General features: G+C 30.4%; 1 protein-coding gene across 1 annotated transcript; it reads left to right on the plus strand.

Moving 5' to 3' along the window:
• Nucleotides 1-9,772: 9,772 nt before the first annotated feature.
• Nucleotides 9,773-19,805, plus strand: LOC132313196 (uracil phosphoribosyltransferase). The gene is made up of 12 exons (XM_059811878.1): nt 9,773-9,978; nt 10,057-10,152; nt 10,577-10,655; nt 11,646-11,704; nt 13,176-13,253; nt 13,567-13,648; nt 15,006-15,054; nt 15,269-15,330; nt 18,643-18,710; nt 19,201-19,256; nt 19,346-19,393; nt 19,488-19,805. Exons 1-12 carry the CDS (start codon nt 9,796-9,798, stop codon nt 19,537-19,539), a joined length of 912 nt encoding a protein of 303 aa, XP_059667861.1. The 5' UTR covers nt 9,773-9,795; the 3' UTR covers nt 19,540-19,805.
• The last annotated feature ends 879 nt before the right edge of the window (nt 19,806-20,684 follow it).

Genomic DNA, 20,684 nt, shown 5'->3' on the forward strand with positions numbered 1-20,684 from the left:
TGTTTTATATATTATAAAAAGAACTATTATAAAGAGAGTTTATATACATGAGCTCACCATCGCATTTATTTCGGATCAGTTGAATGAATTTGACCTTTATATTTAATTTTTCAAATGTTAAAATATTCCTTTCCATTTAAAAAGTCAATGCGAAAAGATTTTTATATTGTTCCCAAAAAAAAATAACTATTGAAAACTTTTTCTAATCAACGATATTAGTGGTAAATACTAGACTTATAGTTTTGAAATATTGAAGGCAAACAAAACATTGAATGCATATCTTTTTTAAAGATTAATTTTAAAAAATGAACAAAAGTTTTGAAAGGAAAAATATAATATAATATGAATGATTGCAAACTCATCACTTGCACCATCGGTCATTCTAGAAATTAAAAACCTTACTCTAAAGGCAATATCTTGTTTATGGAATTAAAAGGTATTAAGTCTCCTTAGGAATAAAATAAATGTGTGAGTAATTTTTTGACAAAATAAAAATTAAATAAATAAAATCATTCCCCCACTTGTTCTAGCATATGTCTTAACCTTCTTCTTCTTTTTTTTCTATTTTCTATTTTTGGATAAGATTAATTTTATTTAATTTTTCCCCGTAAGGAGGATCTAATTTATCTTTAGATCTAGATTAAGGTATAGATTTAATGATAAAATACTACAGTATATCTTAAATGTGGTTAAGATGAAAACTCACTGATCAAGAATACGCGTGGCGTCTTGAACATGCCAAACTTGTCAGGGCGAATGATTTTACTAAACGGCCATGATGTGTCTCAGCTGGATCAACGGTTTTGAATTCGACAGTACAAGAATTGACCCATTCATAAATCTCTGGGCCCATTAGGTCAGAGATTTTCCTCCTGGGTTTGACAGAGAGACACAACAATTGGAATGTCTGGCCCCATTAGGCTACCGATCGGATAAATACGGCCCCTATTATTGATATAAGAACTGTCCCAGAAAGGACTTGAACCATATGTAGCACAATTGAAAAAAAGTATTCCATTACTGTTTTTGGGTAAGCCCAACTCCGAACCTATATTGTCTGACATAATCCGATTCTACTAATAGTGTCATCACCATCCATCTGGCCGTCCTTTTCTATTATTGAACCTATATATCAAAATTGGTTATTACAGACACTATGATTGTAAGTTGAGCTCGTCCAATTCAACCTCAACTCAAAATTGAGTTTGGTTGGTTCAGTCGAATTCTACTTAAAATGGTTTATATCTATAACTTAGTCCAAATATTTTGGTCTGGTCAGACGAATTTTACGAGTCAACCTCTTTTTTCTTTTTTCTTTTTTTTTTTTTTAACAAATATCCTATATGTATATTTACTTTAGGATAAAGTACAGTCACATCCTTAAAGTTTGGAAAAAAGACACTCAGAGAAAATTTATTTATTTTTTGGACAAAGACACCCCTGAAGGTTCAAAAATGAACAAAGATACCCCTTTACATGAGAAATTGACTAAATTACCCTTTGACCGTTTAAGAGACTTTTTTAACTTTACAATTTAATAAATTTGACCAATCTACCCTCGTGAACAATTTATGCATAAAAATAAAAAATTAAAAAAAACTTTATACTGTTCACCTTTTTTTTTTATTTACTTTATAAATGTTCCAACTTCTTAAAAATGTAGACTTCTAAAATAATTTTTTGATACAATACATATATTTCAAATAAATTATATTTTATTATTACTTCTTTTTTTTTCTTTTTTTTTTTAAAATTAAGATGCTTAATTATTTCATCTAAAAAAATTAAACCAATCTATTTTCCTTAAAAATAAAAAATATGTTACCAGTATAACTTTATGCATCTTAAATTACATATCAAATATTATGCATTTCCCAACACAAAAGAAAATGGGTACCAATATAACTTTATGCATGCCTTTGTTTTTTTTTTTTTCTCCCCTTTGTTTAATTTTTTTTTTCTCCTTTTATGTTGGGAAATGCATAATATTTGATATATAATTTAAGATGCATAGAGTTATACTGGTACAATATTTTTTATTTTTAAGGAAAAGAGATTAGTTTAATTTTTTTAGATGAAAGAATTAAGCATCTTAATTTAAAAATAAAAAAGAAAAAGAAAAGAAGTAATAACAAAATATAATTTATTTGAAATATATGTATTGGATCAAAAAATTATTTTAAACGTCTACATTTTTAAGAAGTGGAGACATTTATAAAGTAAAAAAAAAAAAAAAAAAAAGTGAACAATATAAAGTTTTTTTTTTTTTACTTTTTTTTATGCATGAATTGTTCATGAGGGTAGATTGGTCCAATTTATTAAATTATAAAGTTAAAAAAGTCTCATAAATGGTCAAATGGTAATTTGGTCAATTTCTCATGTAAAGGGGTGTCGGTGTCTTGTCTAAAAACAAATAAATTTCCTCTAAGTGTCCTTTTGCCAAACCTCAGGCGGTGTGACTATACTTTACCTTTTACTTTACAACCACAATGGGTTTGTTTATACTGGAATACAATTATTGGGGTAGGGGAAAAAAAACAACTAGAATACAATCTAGGCTTGCATATATACCATCCAAATATCATATATATCATTCACAACTGAGAAGGAATAACAAACTAATAACTTTTTTTCTCCATAAGGGGTATGCCCTCTTCATAATTTTTTTTTTATTACAAAATCATCATTGAATCAATTTTTTTTTTTATTGATATTATTATTATTTTTATTTTTGTCTCCCTTCTCTCTCTGGTTTAGCTCTCCCTCCCTCTTTTACCGGTAAGAAGAAAAAAAATGAAGGGAAAAAAGAAAAGAAGAGAGGGGAGAGAGAATGGAGAAATAATAATAATAATTTTTTTTCTTAAGTTTTTTTTTTATTATTTTGGGTTTTGGGTTGGGTTTGAGTTGAGCTCGAGCCCATCCCGAACATATCTAGGTTTTGACAAAATCCAACTCAATTTGAACCTGATTTGTGAATTTAAAAACCTAGATTTCAAAATTTATGGGCTGAGTTTGGATTGGGTTGGGTTAGTCCATCCAAGTTGCACCCCTAATAGATACTATTTGGTCTTGAAGTGTGATTATTATCGACTGTTTTTACTTTATGTTTTTACTTTGATTCGAAGTATAAGTAATATTTCTGTTTTAGACTGTTTTTAACACTATTTCGAAACTTGTTTGATATCGTAAATTTGTTGCAATATTTTTTAAAGCAAAAATATAAAAGTATATTTGGTTAAAAAAGTATTGCACATTTAAAAAGTTGATGGCTAATTAAAAATGTCATTTTAGAGGTTTTTTTTTTTTTTTTTTTTTTTTAACAGTGTTTTTGATGGATTAAGATCCTCTGCTGTAAACGAATCGTGTTGTACCCATGCTGTAGTGAAAAAAGATATTTTTTAAAAATTGGTAACTTTAGAGTCCCACAGAAAATGAACTAACGTTAAAAAAAATAAAATAGAAAGAAAAAAAAAAAGGAAAACAAAATATCATCTTCTGCTTCAGCGCCTCCCTCCCTCATTACCGTCCTGCCGTTTCCCTCTCTTGTACTGGGTTGTTCAGACATCACCTAAAAAATAAAATAGAAAGAAAAAAAAAAAATTCTCTAACACTTTTTTTTTTTTTTTTCCTCAACACCTTTAATATTTTTTCTCAACTTAATTAATTTTGTTCTCAACACATTTTAATCTTTTTATCAACATCTTTTAATCATATTCTCAACACTTTTAATCTCGTTCTCAACACCTTTAATCTTGTCCTCGACAACTTTTAATCTTTTTTCTTCTCAACAATTTTTAGTCATTTTTCTCAACACATTTAATGTTGTTATCAATACATTTAATCTTATTCTCAACATTTTTTAATCTTGTTATCAACACCTATTAATCTTGTTATCAATACCTCTAATCTTGTTTTCAACACTTTTTAATCTTGTTCTCAACACCATTTAATCTTATTTTTAACACCTTTAATCTCTAACTCAACACCTTTTAATCATTACCTCAATACTTTTAATCTCTAACTCAACACTTTTAATCTTTACTTCGATACCTTTTAATTTTTACCTCATTACCTTTCAACATTTTTTAATCTTTTTTCTCAACAACTTTAATCTTGTTCTCAGCACTTTTTATTTTTTTTTCTCAACACCTTTAATCTTATTCTAAACCTCTTTAATCTTATTCTCAACACCATTTAATCTTATTTTCACTACCTTTAATCTCTAACTCAACACCTTTTAATCAATACATCAATACCTTTTAATCTTTATCTCAACACTTTTAATTTCTGCCTCAATACCTTTCAACACTTTTTAATCTTTTTTCTCATCACCTTCAATCTTATTATCAACGCCATTTTTCATTTTTTCTCAACACCTTTAACTTAATCTTAATCTCAACACCTTTAATCTTATTTTCAACACTTTTTAATCTTTTTTCTCAACACCTTTAATCTCGTTTTCAATATTTTTTAACCTTTTTTCGCAACATCTTTAATCTTGTTCTCAATACCATTTAATTTTGTTTTCAACACCTTTAATCTGTAACTCAACACCTTTTAATTATTACATCAATACCTTTTAATCTTTATCTCAACATTTTTAATCTTTACCTCAATACATTTAATGTGGTTCTTAACACCATTTAATTTTATTCTCAACATCATTTAATCTTGCTATCAAACACCTTTAATTTTTTTCTCAACCCCTTCAACACTTTTTTTTTTTATTTTTTTTTTATTTTATCCTTTTTCTCAACACCTTTTAATCTTATTCACATTTAAAGATAACACTTTGTATATTTTTTCTCAACACCTCTAATTTTGTTCTCAACACTTTTTAATCTTTTTTCTCAACATCTTCAATCTTGTTATCAAAACACTTTTTTTATTATTTTTTATTTTACAACACCTTTAATCTTATTCTCAACCTCTTTAATCGTGTTCTCAACAAATTTTTTTTTTTTTTCTTTTTCTCAACTTATTTAATTTTATTCGCAATACTTTTTAATCTTTTAATCAATACATTTTAATCTTATTTTCAACACTTTTAATCTTATTCTCAACACTTTTTAATATTTTTCTCAACACCTTAAATCTTATCCTCAACAATTTTTAATTTTTTTCTCGACACATTTAATGTCGTTATCAATATATTTAATATTATTCTCAACACTTTTTAATCTTGTTATCAACACTTTTTAATTTTGTTCTCAACACCATTTAATCTTATTTTCAACACCTTTAATATCTAACTCAACAAATTTTAATCATTACCTCAATACATTTTAATCTTTATCTTAACACTTTTAATTTTTACTTCAATAACTTTTAATTTTTACCTCAGTATCTTTCAACATTTTTTAATCTTTTTTTCTCAACACCTTTAATCTTGTTCTCAACATAATTTAATCTTATTTTCAACATCTTTAATCTGTAGCTCAACACTATTAATCATTAACTCAATACCTTTTAATCTTTATCTCAACACTTTTAATTTTTAACTCAATACATTTAATTTTGTTTTCAACACCTTTTTGTAAGAAAGGCTGAATGAAGATTATATATGATGCAAAACTTCATAATACAAGGCAATTATTGAAAAATGTACAACTCCTTAGGTACACAAAAGGGTGGTTCTAATAGTGATTTCCTTATTCTTTTTTATTAACAAACCCAATATTATCTCGATTACAACATGAAATAATAATAATTTTTTTCTCAACATCTTTAATCTTGTTCTCAAAACTTTTTAATATTTTTCTCAACACCTTTAATTTTGTTCTCAATACTTTTTAATATTTTTATCAATACCTTAAATTTTATTCTCAACTTTTTTATCTTTTTATCAACACCTTTAATAGTAATCTTTTTCTAAACATCTTAAATCCCGCACTCAACACTTTTTAATCTTTTTTTTCGATACCTTCAATCTTGTTATCAAAACTTATTTTTTTATTTTTTTTTTTCTCAATACCTTTAATCTTTTTTCTCAACTTATTTAATTTTGTTCTTAATATTTTTTAATCTTTTTATCAACACCTTTTAATTTTATTTTCAACACTTTTAATCCTGTTCTCAACACTTTTAATATTTTTCTCAACAATTTTTAATTTTTTTCTCAACACATTTAATGTTGTTATCAATACATTTAATCTTGTTCACAACACTTTTTAATCTTGTTATTAACACATTTAATCTTGTTTTCAACACTTTTTAATCTTATTCCCAACGCCATTTAATATTGTTTTCAACACCTTTAATCTCTAATTCAACACTTTTTAATCATTACCTCAATACTTTTTAATCTTTATCTCAATATTTTTTAAAACAAGATTAAAAAGTGTTAAGAACAAAATTAAATGTATTGATAACAACATTAAATGTGTTGAGAAAAAGATTAAAAATTGTTGAGGATAAGATTTAAGGTGTTTAGAAAAAGATTAAAAAGTATTGATAACAAAATTAAAAGTGTTGAGAATAAGACTAAAATGTATTGATAAAAAGATTAAAAAATGTTGAGAACAAAATTAAATAAGTTGAGAAAAATATTAAATGTGTTGAGAAATAGGAAAAAAAAAAAGTGTTGAGAATATATATATATATATATTTCTTTTCTTTTCTATTTTATTTTTTAGGTAATGCCTGAACAACTTAGTACAGCTATGTTATTTTGAGGTACACTGTGACGAGAGAGGGAGATGGCGTACGAGACGGTGACGAGGGAGGGAGGCCTTTTTTTTTTTTTTTTTTTTTTTCTTATTTTTATTTTATTTTGGTAGGGAGGCGCTGAAGCATAAAAGGATATTTTATTTTCCCTTTTTTTTTTCTTTTTTTTTTTCTTTCTATTTTATTTTTTTTAACGTCAGTTCATTTTTCTGTGGGACTCTAAAGTTACCAATTTTTTAAAAATATCTTTTTTCACTACAACATGGGTACAACACGACTCGTTTACAGCAGAGAATCTTAGTACCTTTTTGATACCGTGGGGAAGCAATCAAAAGCATCAATTTTATGTTTTCGATTTTGGCCTCTTTTCGGAAACGGTATTACATTGGAAAAACCTTTGATTATTGAAGGCAATGACATGCATCCATAGACATTTGTATATTATGCCCCTAAATTTCTAAAATTATCTTACTTTTCCCTTCTTCTTCTTTTTTTTTTCCCTCATTTCCTCTTTAAATTTCTTTAATTTTCTTTTAAAAAATTTCAGATTTTCTTTATTCATTCACAGTCTAATTGGTTTCTTCATTTGTATATTATGCCCCTAAATTTCCAAAATTCTCTTATTTTCCTTTTTTCCCTTCATTTACTCTTTAAATTTCTTTAATTTCCTTTTATAAAATGGTCAAATTTTCCTTATTCATTCATGGTCTAATGGGTTTCTTTCAAAGTCGTGTCATTTATTTTTTTTTCCTTTTTCTTTTTATTTGTGATTTTCCTTCTACTTCTTTAATTTTCTTTTAATATACGCTTTATAATTATTTCCATTGTGTTTCAATAATTTTATTTTTCAAAAATTGTTGCGAGAATGGTGACAACAAGTATTGTGGGTTTCCCTGTATCGTTTTATCTTTTTTGTAAAATGGTTGTGATTAGGTCTGCTTGGTTCACACTTAGTTCTTGAAATTATAGTTTATTACTTTTGGTATCAATAATATGTACAAATTTCAAACGCTTAAAAAGAAATAAATTAAACATGTATTCAGAAGTGAAAATGAATTTAGAAAATTAGTTTAATAAACAAGTTTATATAGATTGTTCCAATTTAGTTCATTTACACGATCAAAAAGAAAGGGAGCAATTTTTTAACATATTATTATTATTGCGTTACTTATTATTATGTGAAAACTACACTTAAGTAGATTTAGGATCCTTAAATAACAAATTAGTCTATTTTCAAAGTTAATTTTTCAATTTGGTCGAATTAGGTAAAATAATTACATATATATTAAAAACTATTATGTAGGTCCAAAATATCCTCTAAATTCTTATTTCAAAATACCAAAATATCTTTTCTAAGTCAAATAATTCTTTCATTCATAAAGTTTAGAAAAACAAGATTTCTGAATTGACTTTCAATTTGACATTTTTGCATATGGTGTATATATTGCCAAAATAAATAAAATAAAAAACAACACATATATATATTATAAATTTTGTGCAAAAAACTTTTAGTGAAAATTCAATTGTATAAAATAATAAAACATATTAACGAATATCGCCTAATTCATATGGTTCAAACCTACAAATATCAATTTAGAAATATACAAATAATTTAGTGAAAATTCATTATGTATAGATATATATATATATTTTTTTTACTAAGTGGAAATTCATCCTATATACATATATATATACACACACACACACACATACAGTACACACATGAGATAGAGAGGTCATGAAAAAACTAAATGGTGAAAGAGGAAAAATGTAACCAGCAATCAATTTTTTGTTTTTGTTTTATAAAACAAGTGTAATTAATTGAGCAAAAAAATTGATAATCGTCTCAAGGCATGCACCATAGCAAAAACGATTTATATATTCTTGAGTTTAATTATATTTTTATTTGTACAAGTTATCGTGTGTTTGTGCCTGTGTGTGAGACTGTTGTAGTAATATAGTTCAATGTTAAAGGAAATAAATTATTTAAAGAAAGTACTTAATTTTAGGGGAATAATTTTTAGTATTTTGGAATAAGTGTTTGGACTTTGGAAATAGTTGTTAATGCATATGTAATTATTTTACTTAATTCAATCAAAGTGAAAAATGAACTTTTTAAATAGACTATTTTGTTATTTAAGGTCCCTAACTCTGTGAGTGTGGTTTTTCCTATTATTATTTTCTGTCCGATCAAATTAGCCTACTCCTAGTGTGAATCCTACCTGTAATTGCCACCAATTACCTAAACTGTTGATATTTTTTTTTGTGCTAAAGATACCAAAAATAAATAAAAATATAAAATATGGAAAAATGTTGAAGACGATTTGACGACCCCTATCTATCTTTCAGTGGTATTTTTTATTTATTTTTCTTTTTTATTTCTGTATATTGTATCAGTTTTGGGGATTTGATAAGAAAAAAAAAAAAAAAAACCTTCAAAAGTTCATTACAAAGTGGATCATATATGGACGACTCTTTTAGCAGATCATATATAAGCAAAAAATAATGTTGAATATAATCACTTGGATGAACACAACTCACATTTATTAGAGGATATAATTGTCAACATTCCTGAATCATGCATTAATTCTATTCAGAGAGAGAAAGAATGAAGGAAGAAGCAAAACGAAGATACCATTGTGGTGAAATTAGAAAGAAGGAGAGGGGTCGTCAAAACCTCTTCAGATTCTTTTCATATTTTATTTATTTTTAGTATCTTTAGCATGCAAAGAAAAATCAACAATTTAGGTAATTAGGTGACAATTACACCTAGGATTCGGATTAGAAATAGGTCAATTTGATTGGAGAGAACATCGTTACTCTTCAAAAAAAATAGTCTCTAGGAGGTATAGCGGAGTTAGCAGGGATTCCAAGGTAAATCTTTGAGGTTTCACTTTCAAACTCCGTGTACTATGGGGTTGATACATGTATTCTAAAAAAAAAAAAAAAAAAATCAAAGAAAAAATATAATTTTACAATTATGTCATGTAAATTTACCCCTACTTAAAAAGATAATTATGTCATTTCTTATATTTATGGTAAATAGTATTTACTCTATGAAATATACGTAATGTTGAGGTGAAGGCGTTCTCTCCATAGCCTCCGTGTGACCCTTCTTCATCCGACCGAATGCTTTCGAGGCCTTTTTCACTTGTACAATTAATTATTAATATTAACATTACCAAACGCAAAATGGCGTTGCGTATGAGTTCTCCCCTCCGATGCCCTTCCGATGCGCCGCTTTTATCGGGACTATATTACCGACAAAACCTTCCCACACTAAATCTTGTTCCCTCAATCAATCTCAATAAGGTAAGTAGTTATTTATTTCAATCGCCTATGTTTCCTTTTAACACCTCTAAAAACCCTAATTCATCTATTTGCTTACAGAAGATTTCATACTCAAGCAGTCGTCGCCGTAGATTTATGTCCGTGAAGTGCCAAACAACGACGGAAAGGACGTCCATCTCTGAAAATAGAATGCTGGTCAGTTCCTGAACCCTTCTTTTGGTTACTAAGAAAATGCATGGAAGTAAGAGGAAAAAAGAGAGTTTTGAATTTTAGTTTTTATGCTTTTTGTGGTTTGGTGTCCAACTGAAAGTTACTCCGTTGTTACTAAGGCTATGTTTGGCATGCATGGAATTGGACCTTTGAAATTGGCAGAGTTGGAGAAAAGCAACTCAGAAAATTGAACCAAAATTTTCTCCAATTCCACCAATTTCAATTACAAGGGTCTAATTCCATGTCACCAAACACAACTTGAAAAAATTGATTTTGGTTTTCCCTTGTTTTGTTTCACTGGTAGGAAGTTCCAGACGTTGATTTAGTTTGTTACTGTTTCTTGCATGTTCTCAGTAACCAAACAGAGATTTAGTTAACTTAGCTGATAGTTTTTTGATTGGACTTGAAGGTTATTGTTCCGCCACATCCGTTGATCAAGCATTGGGTTTCAATTCTTAGAAATGAACAGACTCCTTGTCCAATCTTTAGTAAGTGAAAATTCCAGACACTGGATTGATTTTTCTTCCTTTTTTATTTTTTTGTTAAGTAGTATACAATTGTAATTTTTGCAGCTGATTTGTAATTCTTTTTTGGATTATGTGAAAAAAAGCTGTGCATATAAGTGAATATAGAAGGGAAAAAAAAAAAGAGGAAAAAGAATCAGTAATGAAATAAGTGTATCTCTAAGTCAGCCGTTACCTGTTGATTCAAAAAGCTGTGCTAGTTGGTGTTCCTTGGAAGTGTAACGGTACAAGGAGCATTTCAAATGCTCAATTCCAAACACACTTCTCTAGTCCTTGTGTCAATAAACTACCACTTTTTCAATAATCGGTAAAGAAAATCATATTTCTATTTTACTTGCCGAGGAAAGTATTTTTACTTTATTAATCTATTGAATTTTTGGACACAACTAGCCTTATCTGGGTCTCTTTAAGTAGGGGCAAAGCCAACCTTTTATTAAGATTTGCCTTCAATTGGGAATTACTTTCTAAATTTGTTGTTTTATCTGTTTATCTAAGCCATGGCATTAGGTAATCAAAGTTGTGGATTTTATTTAACAGAACCTGTAGATTACCAAAATTAAATCCTATTGGACTTGAAGCAGGGCAATCCAATAAAGTTCGGTTGGTTCTCATTTTTGAGTTGATTAGGAACAAGTTGCTCCTATACTTGTAACTATTTGGCAAAATTAGAAGTCTTCCACTTCTTCTTTTGGTTTTTGATATGTATACATAGTTTTATCCATTCAACTTATTGAATTTGGATAAACCCACAAAAGAATGATCAGACAACATACCCTTTCATTTAAAAATAACTGCATTTTCGTGTATCACCTAATAGAAAAAGAAAAAAAGTTAATGTATCACGACATAATTGGTGGTGTAATTTTGCTGAGGTTTCTCATATTAGCTTACAAGTTATGAGTTATATATATATATATTCAGTCATTGATATATTTGTTATTATTATTGCTATAGAGAATGCAATGGCTGAGTTGGGTAGGCTGCTTATTTATGAAGCATCAAGAGATTGGTTGGTAAGTTGTTATTTTATGGATGCTATTTTGTTATATTTTATAGAAAGGTTTATTTGGGAGATTTTGTTGAATGTAGTATTTTAAATAGGCAATGATGCTGTTAAAACCAGTGAGTTGGATGGATGATGGATATAACAGATAGATAAAGAAATGTAATGAATATTGACTGGTAGGAAATGTACAAGGCATAAAGGATTGCTTAATTTGCTTTCATTTAAATAAATTGAGTCCTCTATAAAAAGGTGTGCAATGGAATTGTTGGCATTTGATAAAAGATTTGAGGGTAGGCCTTTCAATCAGGGTAGTTTGAGCTGGGGGCCTACATCTATCAAGTCAAGCCAAATAAAAATTCTTCGCCTAATGTCCAAGCTCAGCCCATTTTCTGCTAACTTTTATAGGCTTGAAATCAACATCCTGTCGGACTATCTGCTGACCAAGTGTGGCCTAGCCCATATTAAATGATCCAAAGAGTGTTCACTTTGCCTAATGTGAATTTGAACCCAAATTTTTAATGTGTTCATCTTAAAAGATCAACCAATAGAATAACACTCGTTTCTTCTACTTTTAAGAGAATAGAAATATATAAGGTATGTAATGTGCATTACAATATTGTGAGCCAGGATGAGCTTTCCGCCAAGTCGTAGCTTAAAAAAACCTCTCTCCCCAGAAACACATAATTCACATACATATTTATATATATTCTTTTTTTTTTTTTTTTTTTCCTCTCCCCCATAACCCAGGTAACATACTTCTACGGATAAAATCACAAGTCTTTATATATCTTTTATAGCCAAAGTATTTTGAAGCAACTTGAATTAAAATGTGTAATACCATGTTTGAACTAAATTTTTTCCAATTCCATTTTCGAAGCACTGATTCAGTGCTCTCAAACACAACATGAGTGTAAAGAACGAATTCCTAAATTGAAAATGTGTAGCTCCAAAGTAAAAGGGCAAATTTCTTATTCAAACGTAAGCCAGATAAAGCTATTCAAACGTAAGCCAGATAAAGCTAAATAGACTAAATATTTCTGCACTAAAATTTAATTGTTTTGTGTAGCTCAACCGCTCTAGTGATCTGTTGCAGGATGTTCCATTGAATTTTTTTATAATTAATGTTGTGACTCTCAAACGAAATTCTGTTGCTTTGTGGGGCCACTCCAGTAATTTTTTTGACCCCTATATATTTTTCCTTCCTAACCACTCATAATTTTGTTAACATCCTCCTATAAATTTTCATCACGTTTTCATTAGATGTTATCAACTTATCATATGCTTCCATTTATTGCTTTAGCTAAAATTACCTTTTCTTTATATTTCACTGGGTATATGTCAATACATAATTATAGGAAAAATAGATGCTACGATGGTTATGTTATCTGTGGAGAATCTTATTCCTCACCTAATTGATTCCCTTTTCTATGTGCTTATGGACATTTTGACTTATGTTGATATGGTCCAATTGATGCCAGCCCACTATCACAGGGGAGATTCAGTCACCAATGGGTGTTGCTTCTGTAGAATTTATTGATCCAAGAGAACCTGTAGCGGTTAGTGCACTCTGTCTGTGTTTCTACTTTTAATATGTTGTTGTTGTTTTTGTTTTTAGTTTTTTTTTTTTGGTGTGTGTGGTTTGTGTAACTTATCAAAAAAAAGTGTGTGTGGTTTGTGTATGCTATCTTTTCTGTATCAGTTTTGAAGCTGATGGTTGCATACTTTGTCTAAGGAATCCCTCATGATACTCTTGTTGCAACATATTTTGGGCATGCCTATTAAATTTTATTTTAAAACTAATGTTACCTTGCCGGATTAGAGTCTTTTTGTGTAGCTTTCGATTGAGTTACTACTGGTTTAGTTTTGCAGATCATTCCCATCTTGAGGGCTGGTCTTGCTCTTGCAGAACATGCAGCATCAGTCTTGCCAGCAACAAAAACATACCATCTGGGTAAGGAATAGTTTCTAGTTTCTACATGGATGTTCTTCTCTCTGTCTCTCTCTTCCCAAAAGACGAGTGTCTATATGTAAATCTTTAATCTTTGATATCAATTATGGATTCATGATAAATCTATGATATATGCCAGACAGGGCCAGCTCTAGGGTGACCATCTGACCTAAATTGCATGGGCCTGTCTACCTAAAAATGTGAGAAACAGAAAAGATAAGGAGGTAAAAAAAATTACAGGAAAATACTGCTCCTGCAGTCCTGCACGTGTTAAAGATGTTGCTGTAGATGCCATCCACCAGGACTTTTATCTTCTTCTTCTTCTTCACATATCTTTTCAGTTTTCTTCAACATAAAATCTCAGAACTAAGGTTTTTCGATGGACTTGGAGTGCTAAGGATTCTTCATAGATCAGCAGATGTGTCTGCTCCATTGATTTGGAGGCTTTGAGTCCCTAATTTGCATTTGATTTGAACTTGAAAGGGGGCAACTATGAGCTATAATAACCTTTACAAGCATTCTTCTCTTTTATTTTCTCCTGCAGTTTATCATTTTCCAAAAAGCCTCTCTATTGTGTAGTTTTATGTAATTCCTCATGTAATTTATAACTTGAAATTTTCACAAAGTTGCCCACCAACTATGGAAATATTGTCCACAAATATGCTTATATGTGTGTGTATAATCATGTTCTCGCTTCTTGATTCCAAAGAGTTACTTTTTTGGACTATGTTAGATAGAGACTTAAAAAATGCATGAAGAACCCATGTCGGTTATGCTACTCGGACATGGGTATCGTATAGACATGCACTTAACAAGCATATTTAATAATCCAATTTGTTATATAATTGTACATAAAACTCTTTTATTATGTTCATTTTGCTTTTTAACGAGTGAAAATATTATTCTACTGTAGAAAAAAATTACTGTGTCATATATATATATATATATATAGACTTCTCCCGTGTCATTGGATTTAGGGATTTGATAAGTTTGATCCTTAGACACATACATACACCCGACACACGTACCAAAGTCCATGTAACGTAGTTTTGGGACATGGATTTGACTCCCATATCCATCTTTGCAAATGAAATCATTGTGATAAATAAACGCAAGCATGAAATCTATATCTTATATGAACCTAATAACAGGGGAAAGATTTTATCAACGGTTATTGCATTCTGATACGGTCCTCTTTCATTTCTTGATAAATTTCTTATTGTTTAATATGCTTATCTCAACCATGTTCTGCTATTCTAACTTATATTATGCATATAACTCTATTGTTTTTACAATTTATTGTTAAGTAATGGACCATGTTTGTAGCTTATGTTTATTCTTTTCATTTTACAAAATGAAGGGATTAGCAGAAATGAGGAGACGCTTCTGCCAACTATATATTTGAACAAGTATGAACCTCTGTCCTACAAATTGGGAGTCTTCTTCTTCTTTCTTTCTTTTTCTTTTTCCTTTTTAATAAGATTGGTGCAACCAAATTCCCTTTATTTATTTATTTATTTCCTGTTCTGTCTGTAGGTAATTTTTAGCTTCTTTTCCAGATTTGTTGCCATTCTGACCAGTCTTGTAGTTAATATTTTGACACATTTGGCTCCTGCATCTCAGGTTACCTGACAAGTTTCCTGAAGGATCTCGAGTATTTGTTGTAGATCCTATGCTGGCAACAGGTACTGCTATTCTTCCTATGTTTCAATCTCTTCTTGTTAGGCTCGATATATTTGTTAGGCAGAACCTTTTCTTTGTTATTATTATTTTCATATTCTCATGTATTGGAGACACTTTTGGATATGTGTGATTGTATTAACGTCTCTGATTTTTCTGTAACCCTTGCTTTAGTTTGAAGATGCAAGTTGGTCTAAAATTTGTTTCCATTCTTATTATCTTCTATAATTTGGGATGTGTAGAATAAGATACATTTGATTTTGGCCACTGAGGAACTTAATACTTTCTCAAGGAATTAAGTGAAACAAAATTGAATGAATTCTTATCTTAAATTTTCTTTATAGTTGTTTATTTTTCTTTTTATTTTTTGCTATCATAGTTCTTCCCCTTTGTTGAGGTATTATTTAGGATTTATAAAGGTAAAGAGAGATGGAGCTTCAGAGAATGGAATTATCAGTTAGTTTTTTAATAAATGTAATTGAAACTTCATTTATCTTATAATGCAAATTTTCATCACCAATATTATGCTGATAATTTCAAAACATGTTGAAAATTTAATATGGAGTTTAACTGAAGAAGGTGAGAATGTGAAATAATTAATTGGCAATAGAGAAGATTAAGGACATACTTTGGTCCTCGCTGTACATATGAAACCTTGTCCTACTGGTACTGTATTTAACTCCAGAAGTTATCTCATATAGCCATCATCGCTCATACCATGTGGCAGCAGTTGTAATTTCATCATTTACAATGAATCCCTTGCATGACCATTATAAAGTGAAATGACAACGATCCTCACATTCATGTAATGGCAATATGAGAGAGGACTAGTGGTTGCTTGGACAGTCACCGAGCAACGTTTTCTCTGTTATTTAGACATGTGGCGTCTTCAAAATTTGGACAGACTGTTTAAATGCAAACTCATGTCAATAGAGTATGACCTGAAAACTTGAAAAAAGAAAAGGCAGAAAGGAGGACAAGGCAGGAGGGCTGATACATGATGGCAAGATAATTAAGGATGGGAACCATATGTTACTGTCATGGCAGTGGCCACTGTAGCCATATATACATTCCCCCCTTTGTTTTTGCTGTCTCAGTACACAAGCATCCCTTTATTCACTTTCACATCTCACAACCTCACTTCATCCATTTTTAAAGCTTTTGTTCTCTCACTTCATCTCCTTTGATAACTGATAATTCTTATATATATTATTTATTTATTCTTCTTCTTCTTTTTCTTCTTCTTTTTATTTTAACCTAGCATTCATCTCACCTATACAGAGGAGGAGCAGAAATTTGTTCATATCATTTTTTTTATTTTTTTTTTCATTTTCGTATTTCCTATAAAAGATGATCTCTGTTTCACTTCCCTTTGATTTCAATTAATTAATCACTAGAACAATACCTATTTTCCCATAAAAGCCATGGATGCCTATATAGAGACTAGATTTCCATGCAAACACCTTGCAATTTCTATTGACTAATTTACTTTTGGTTATCACCATATCTATGCGTCCTTTTATTAGAATTTGAAGGCCCAAATTTCATTAGAAAAACCCAGAATTTATAAATGTGATAAATTGATAATCCAATTTATGTTGTAGAACATCACCCTCTCCTGCCTGATGAACTTATATTTTTCTTTCTTGTTGAATAATTGAAAAAAAGAAAGAAAAAAAGGACTGGTAGATTGATGTGGCTGTCTGAGTTGTGCAATATCTTATATGTAGTATAGTGTTCTAGATCCATCTAACTTAATTCAAGTTGTGGATTAGATTATCCATTGTGCACTTTCTGCCATATTGGTAGCACTGGTGGGAGTGGAATGGTGGTCTTCATAGGATTCAGATCTATGTTAATATGAATCCAAGAAATAATATGCTGTGGTATTTGAGGGGAAGTAGCAACTTCTCTATGGTGTAGCAAGATGTTTTGTTTTTTGTTTTTTTCACCCCAACTACTTTTGAGTAAATCTATAACCTTGCAGGACACTCTTGAGTGCTTATTTTATCCATGCATCTTTACCTCAAATTGATTTTTACTTCTCAAGAGAAATGCAAAATTTTCACTTTGATGTACTCACCTGCTAACTAAATTGGACCTATGGATTTTTGGTACATATAAATCCAAATTTTTTGAATTTCATACCGTGCACTTAGCCTTTGGGGCCCAAATCCTGAGATGCTTCATCCAAATCCCTTAATTCAAATACTGGCTAATGCAGGCTGCAAATGGACTAAGCCAGTATTGATTTGTTTGGTCTCGAATTAGTAGGATGAGGGTATGTTTAAACTTGGTTGACTTAGGTGAGCCTGTGTATGCAACTAGACTTTGCTTACACAGTTTTTGGCAAAAGCTTGGCTTGAATTAGTTTTGTTGTTGCTAGACCCATGTATTCCATTTTGGTGAAGAGAAGAGAAGATCGTTGTTAAAATTGGAAAGGCTTTATAATATAAGATCATTGAGAAAATTCTAAAGAAAAAACATCTTCATACCACAACTTAATGAATTTATATGCACTAAACCCTTAATTGTAGTCATTCTAACATTCATTCTCGGGTTATAGTTTCAGAAGTTCAATGATGATGCTGAATATTCTCAGTTCTTTGTTTTTACTCTCTCTCTCTCTCACACACACATGCACATTGTAGAAATTGATAAATGCCCCCCTAAAATTGATAAAATGCCCCCTCTGCCCCTGGGCCCATCTGAGTCCACTATATTTTATGCATATAATTTGTAAATATTTATTAAATGCCCCCTAAAATCCCCCCCACCCAATAAATTTATCTATTTCTAAAAACCTCTTTAATTCTTTAATTCTTTTCTCTAATTTCTTTTTGTTCTCTTCAAAAACTTTTGCATTCTCTTTCTACAATTAAAGCATATTTTTTCCTTCAAAATTCTCTCATCTTTTTTCCTTTTTATTTCTTCTTCTTAAACATTTCTTTTTTCTTGCACTCATGCATAATTTATGTGCAATAACCTTTTTTTTTTATCTTCTTATTAATTTTTTATTAACTTTTTGTAATGCACTGTTGTTACACTATTATATGTTGGTAAAATATTTTTTTGTTAGGCTTAACATGCCCCCCGAACCAAATTCCTTGCTCTGCCCCTGCACACGCACATATGACCTCATCGTTCTTTATGTTTGTACATATTCAACAGCCGGCATTCATGTCTATACAACCATTAGCTTAATTGTTGCATCTATGATGCTGTCCTCTGTTTATGTCTTGAGATCTTAGAGAGATTGTATGCTTGATTTAGTATAACCTTTATATTCAATTCATTTTATATGGTATTATTTTTAGGTGGCACAGTAGTTGCTGCTCTTGACTTGATAAAGGAGCGCGGTGTTGACAACAAGCAAATTAAAGTGGTAAGCGCATATTGCAGTGTTATCTGTTGAACGTTGTCTGCCAGTTCTTCATTGGCCAAGAATATATAGAGCTTGTATAGAATTGTCCAAAATGAACTCTTCACTACAAGAATTACATTATGGGACAGTTAATTTAGACAGGTCCACGCATGCCCTGTACAGGCTATGAATGTTTTCTAAAATCTTTCTTCTTGCCCCTAATAGAGTTTTTTACACCCTCGTGCAAAATGCTACCAATTTGGTAAGCGTCAATGGATATCCAAGAATGCTTTATGTTTCTTCCGATCATTGGTAGTCATTGTCTAGACCAGAGTATAGGGAGGGAATGGGAAATTTATGCTCAAAGAATTGTTGATTAATCTTGAATGTGTGAAATGATCTGCTTCTCCGTCCAAGAGTAAATGCACTTGCACGACTGTTTTTCATGTTTTTGTTTAGTTCTTGCATGCCAATCATGTTTACTGTGTTAATTTGAATTGCCGTGTCACAGGTATCTGCTGTCGCTGCTCCTCCAGCCCTTCAAAAGCTCAGTGAGAAGTTCCCTGGGTAATAATATTGCTAAATTTAATTTTGTATAGAAAAATATTTAGGCACATCTCTCAGGTTTTATGGTGGCTATCACTGTGATTTTACAGGCTTCACGTATTTGCTGGAATGATTGACCCGACTGTTAATGACAAAGGGTAAGTATGTCGACTTGTTACAACAAAAAGGAATTCACTAATTGCAGAGTTGTGTTAATGTTGCTTGACCTACATATTATTTGGGTATTTTCAGGTTTATAATTCCTGGACTTGGAGATGCAGGAGACCGTAGCTTTGGCACATAAAGCCACGAGAATCGATGAGACACTCAGCCTTCTTATTGTGATCTCATTCAATTTTGACATTTTGAGCGTATCATTAATCAAAAAGAGCTACGGGCGTTTCCTCACTGGAGTTTGATCGGCAGTTTTTCTTCTGGGATTGGGTTGGTTCATGAGCAATTTAAATTGGTAATGGATCAAACTATATTAATTTTTTGTTCAAGTATGATTGACTATAAAAGCAGGTGTATTGACTTATTATAATTCTCAATGATAATACCATTCATTTATTTTGGTGTGAGACAAAGTTTACTGTAGATATTGCATGGACAATACGAGAAGGCATACAATACCCTTACATGTGGTATCCCCAATCAACGAACGGTTATAGAAACTCTCAATTTGCATTGATAATGGAGAAACAAGAGGGAGTTTTTGATGAAATATATATATATGATTGTACATTGGAGGTACCACATAATAGATACCGGTGAAAGTCAAATGCGTCGACATAAAATGCTGTGATATTTGCTAATTTACAAGTAAAGCATTGCACAAAAACATTCTTTGCTTGATTAAATATACTTCTAGATTTCCAACAATCTTCAGGCCACAAACCCTTTGACAATGGCTTGTGTATATTACAATAACAGAAAGATAAAATCTAAAATAGCAAATTGAATCAACAACACTTCCCAAGTATAAATTTTGAGGGTTTCTGAATAGACGTGCAGTAAATCATTCACCATTTCCTTCATGTACACGGCTGCCTCCACCGAGAAATTTTTACATGTAATTCTCTCCACCACCCGGCTGACCCTACCATACTCTACACAAATGTCTCCGTCAAAAGACTTTGACACTAACTTATCCGGTGAACACTTTAACACATAGGCACATAAACGATGCAAGTCAACTTTTCACCCTTTCTAGGTAAGCCACTACCCGTCGTCCGAAAGGTATTTGAACCTAAGACTTTGATACCATTCTGTAACGACCCAAATCCTCATGGATCCAGATCATTAAACGGGTCCTGTAACGATCCAAAATCATCCAAGGGTAACATAGTCCTTTCACATTTTATTTGCAAATTCAAGTTCAAGAAGGGCAAGCTGGTACCTTGCCTCAATTCAAATGGTTTGAAACTCAAAGGGCACAATAGTCATTTA

Source organism: Cornus florida, unplaced genomic scaffold (assembly GCF_030987335.1).
Source record: "Cornus florida cultivar Cherokee Brave unplaced genomic scaffold, ASM3098733v1 CherokeeBrave_3.0.0_Hap2_Chr06, whole genome shotgun sequence".
Lineage (NCBI taxonomy): Eukaryota > Viridiplantae > Streptophyta > Magnoliopsida > Cornales > Cornaceae > Cornus > Cornus florida.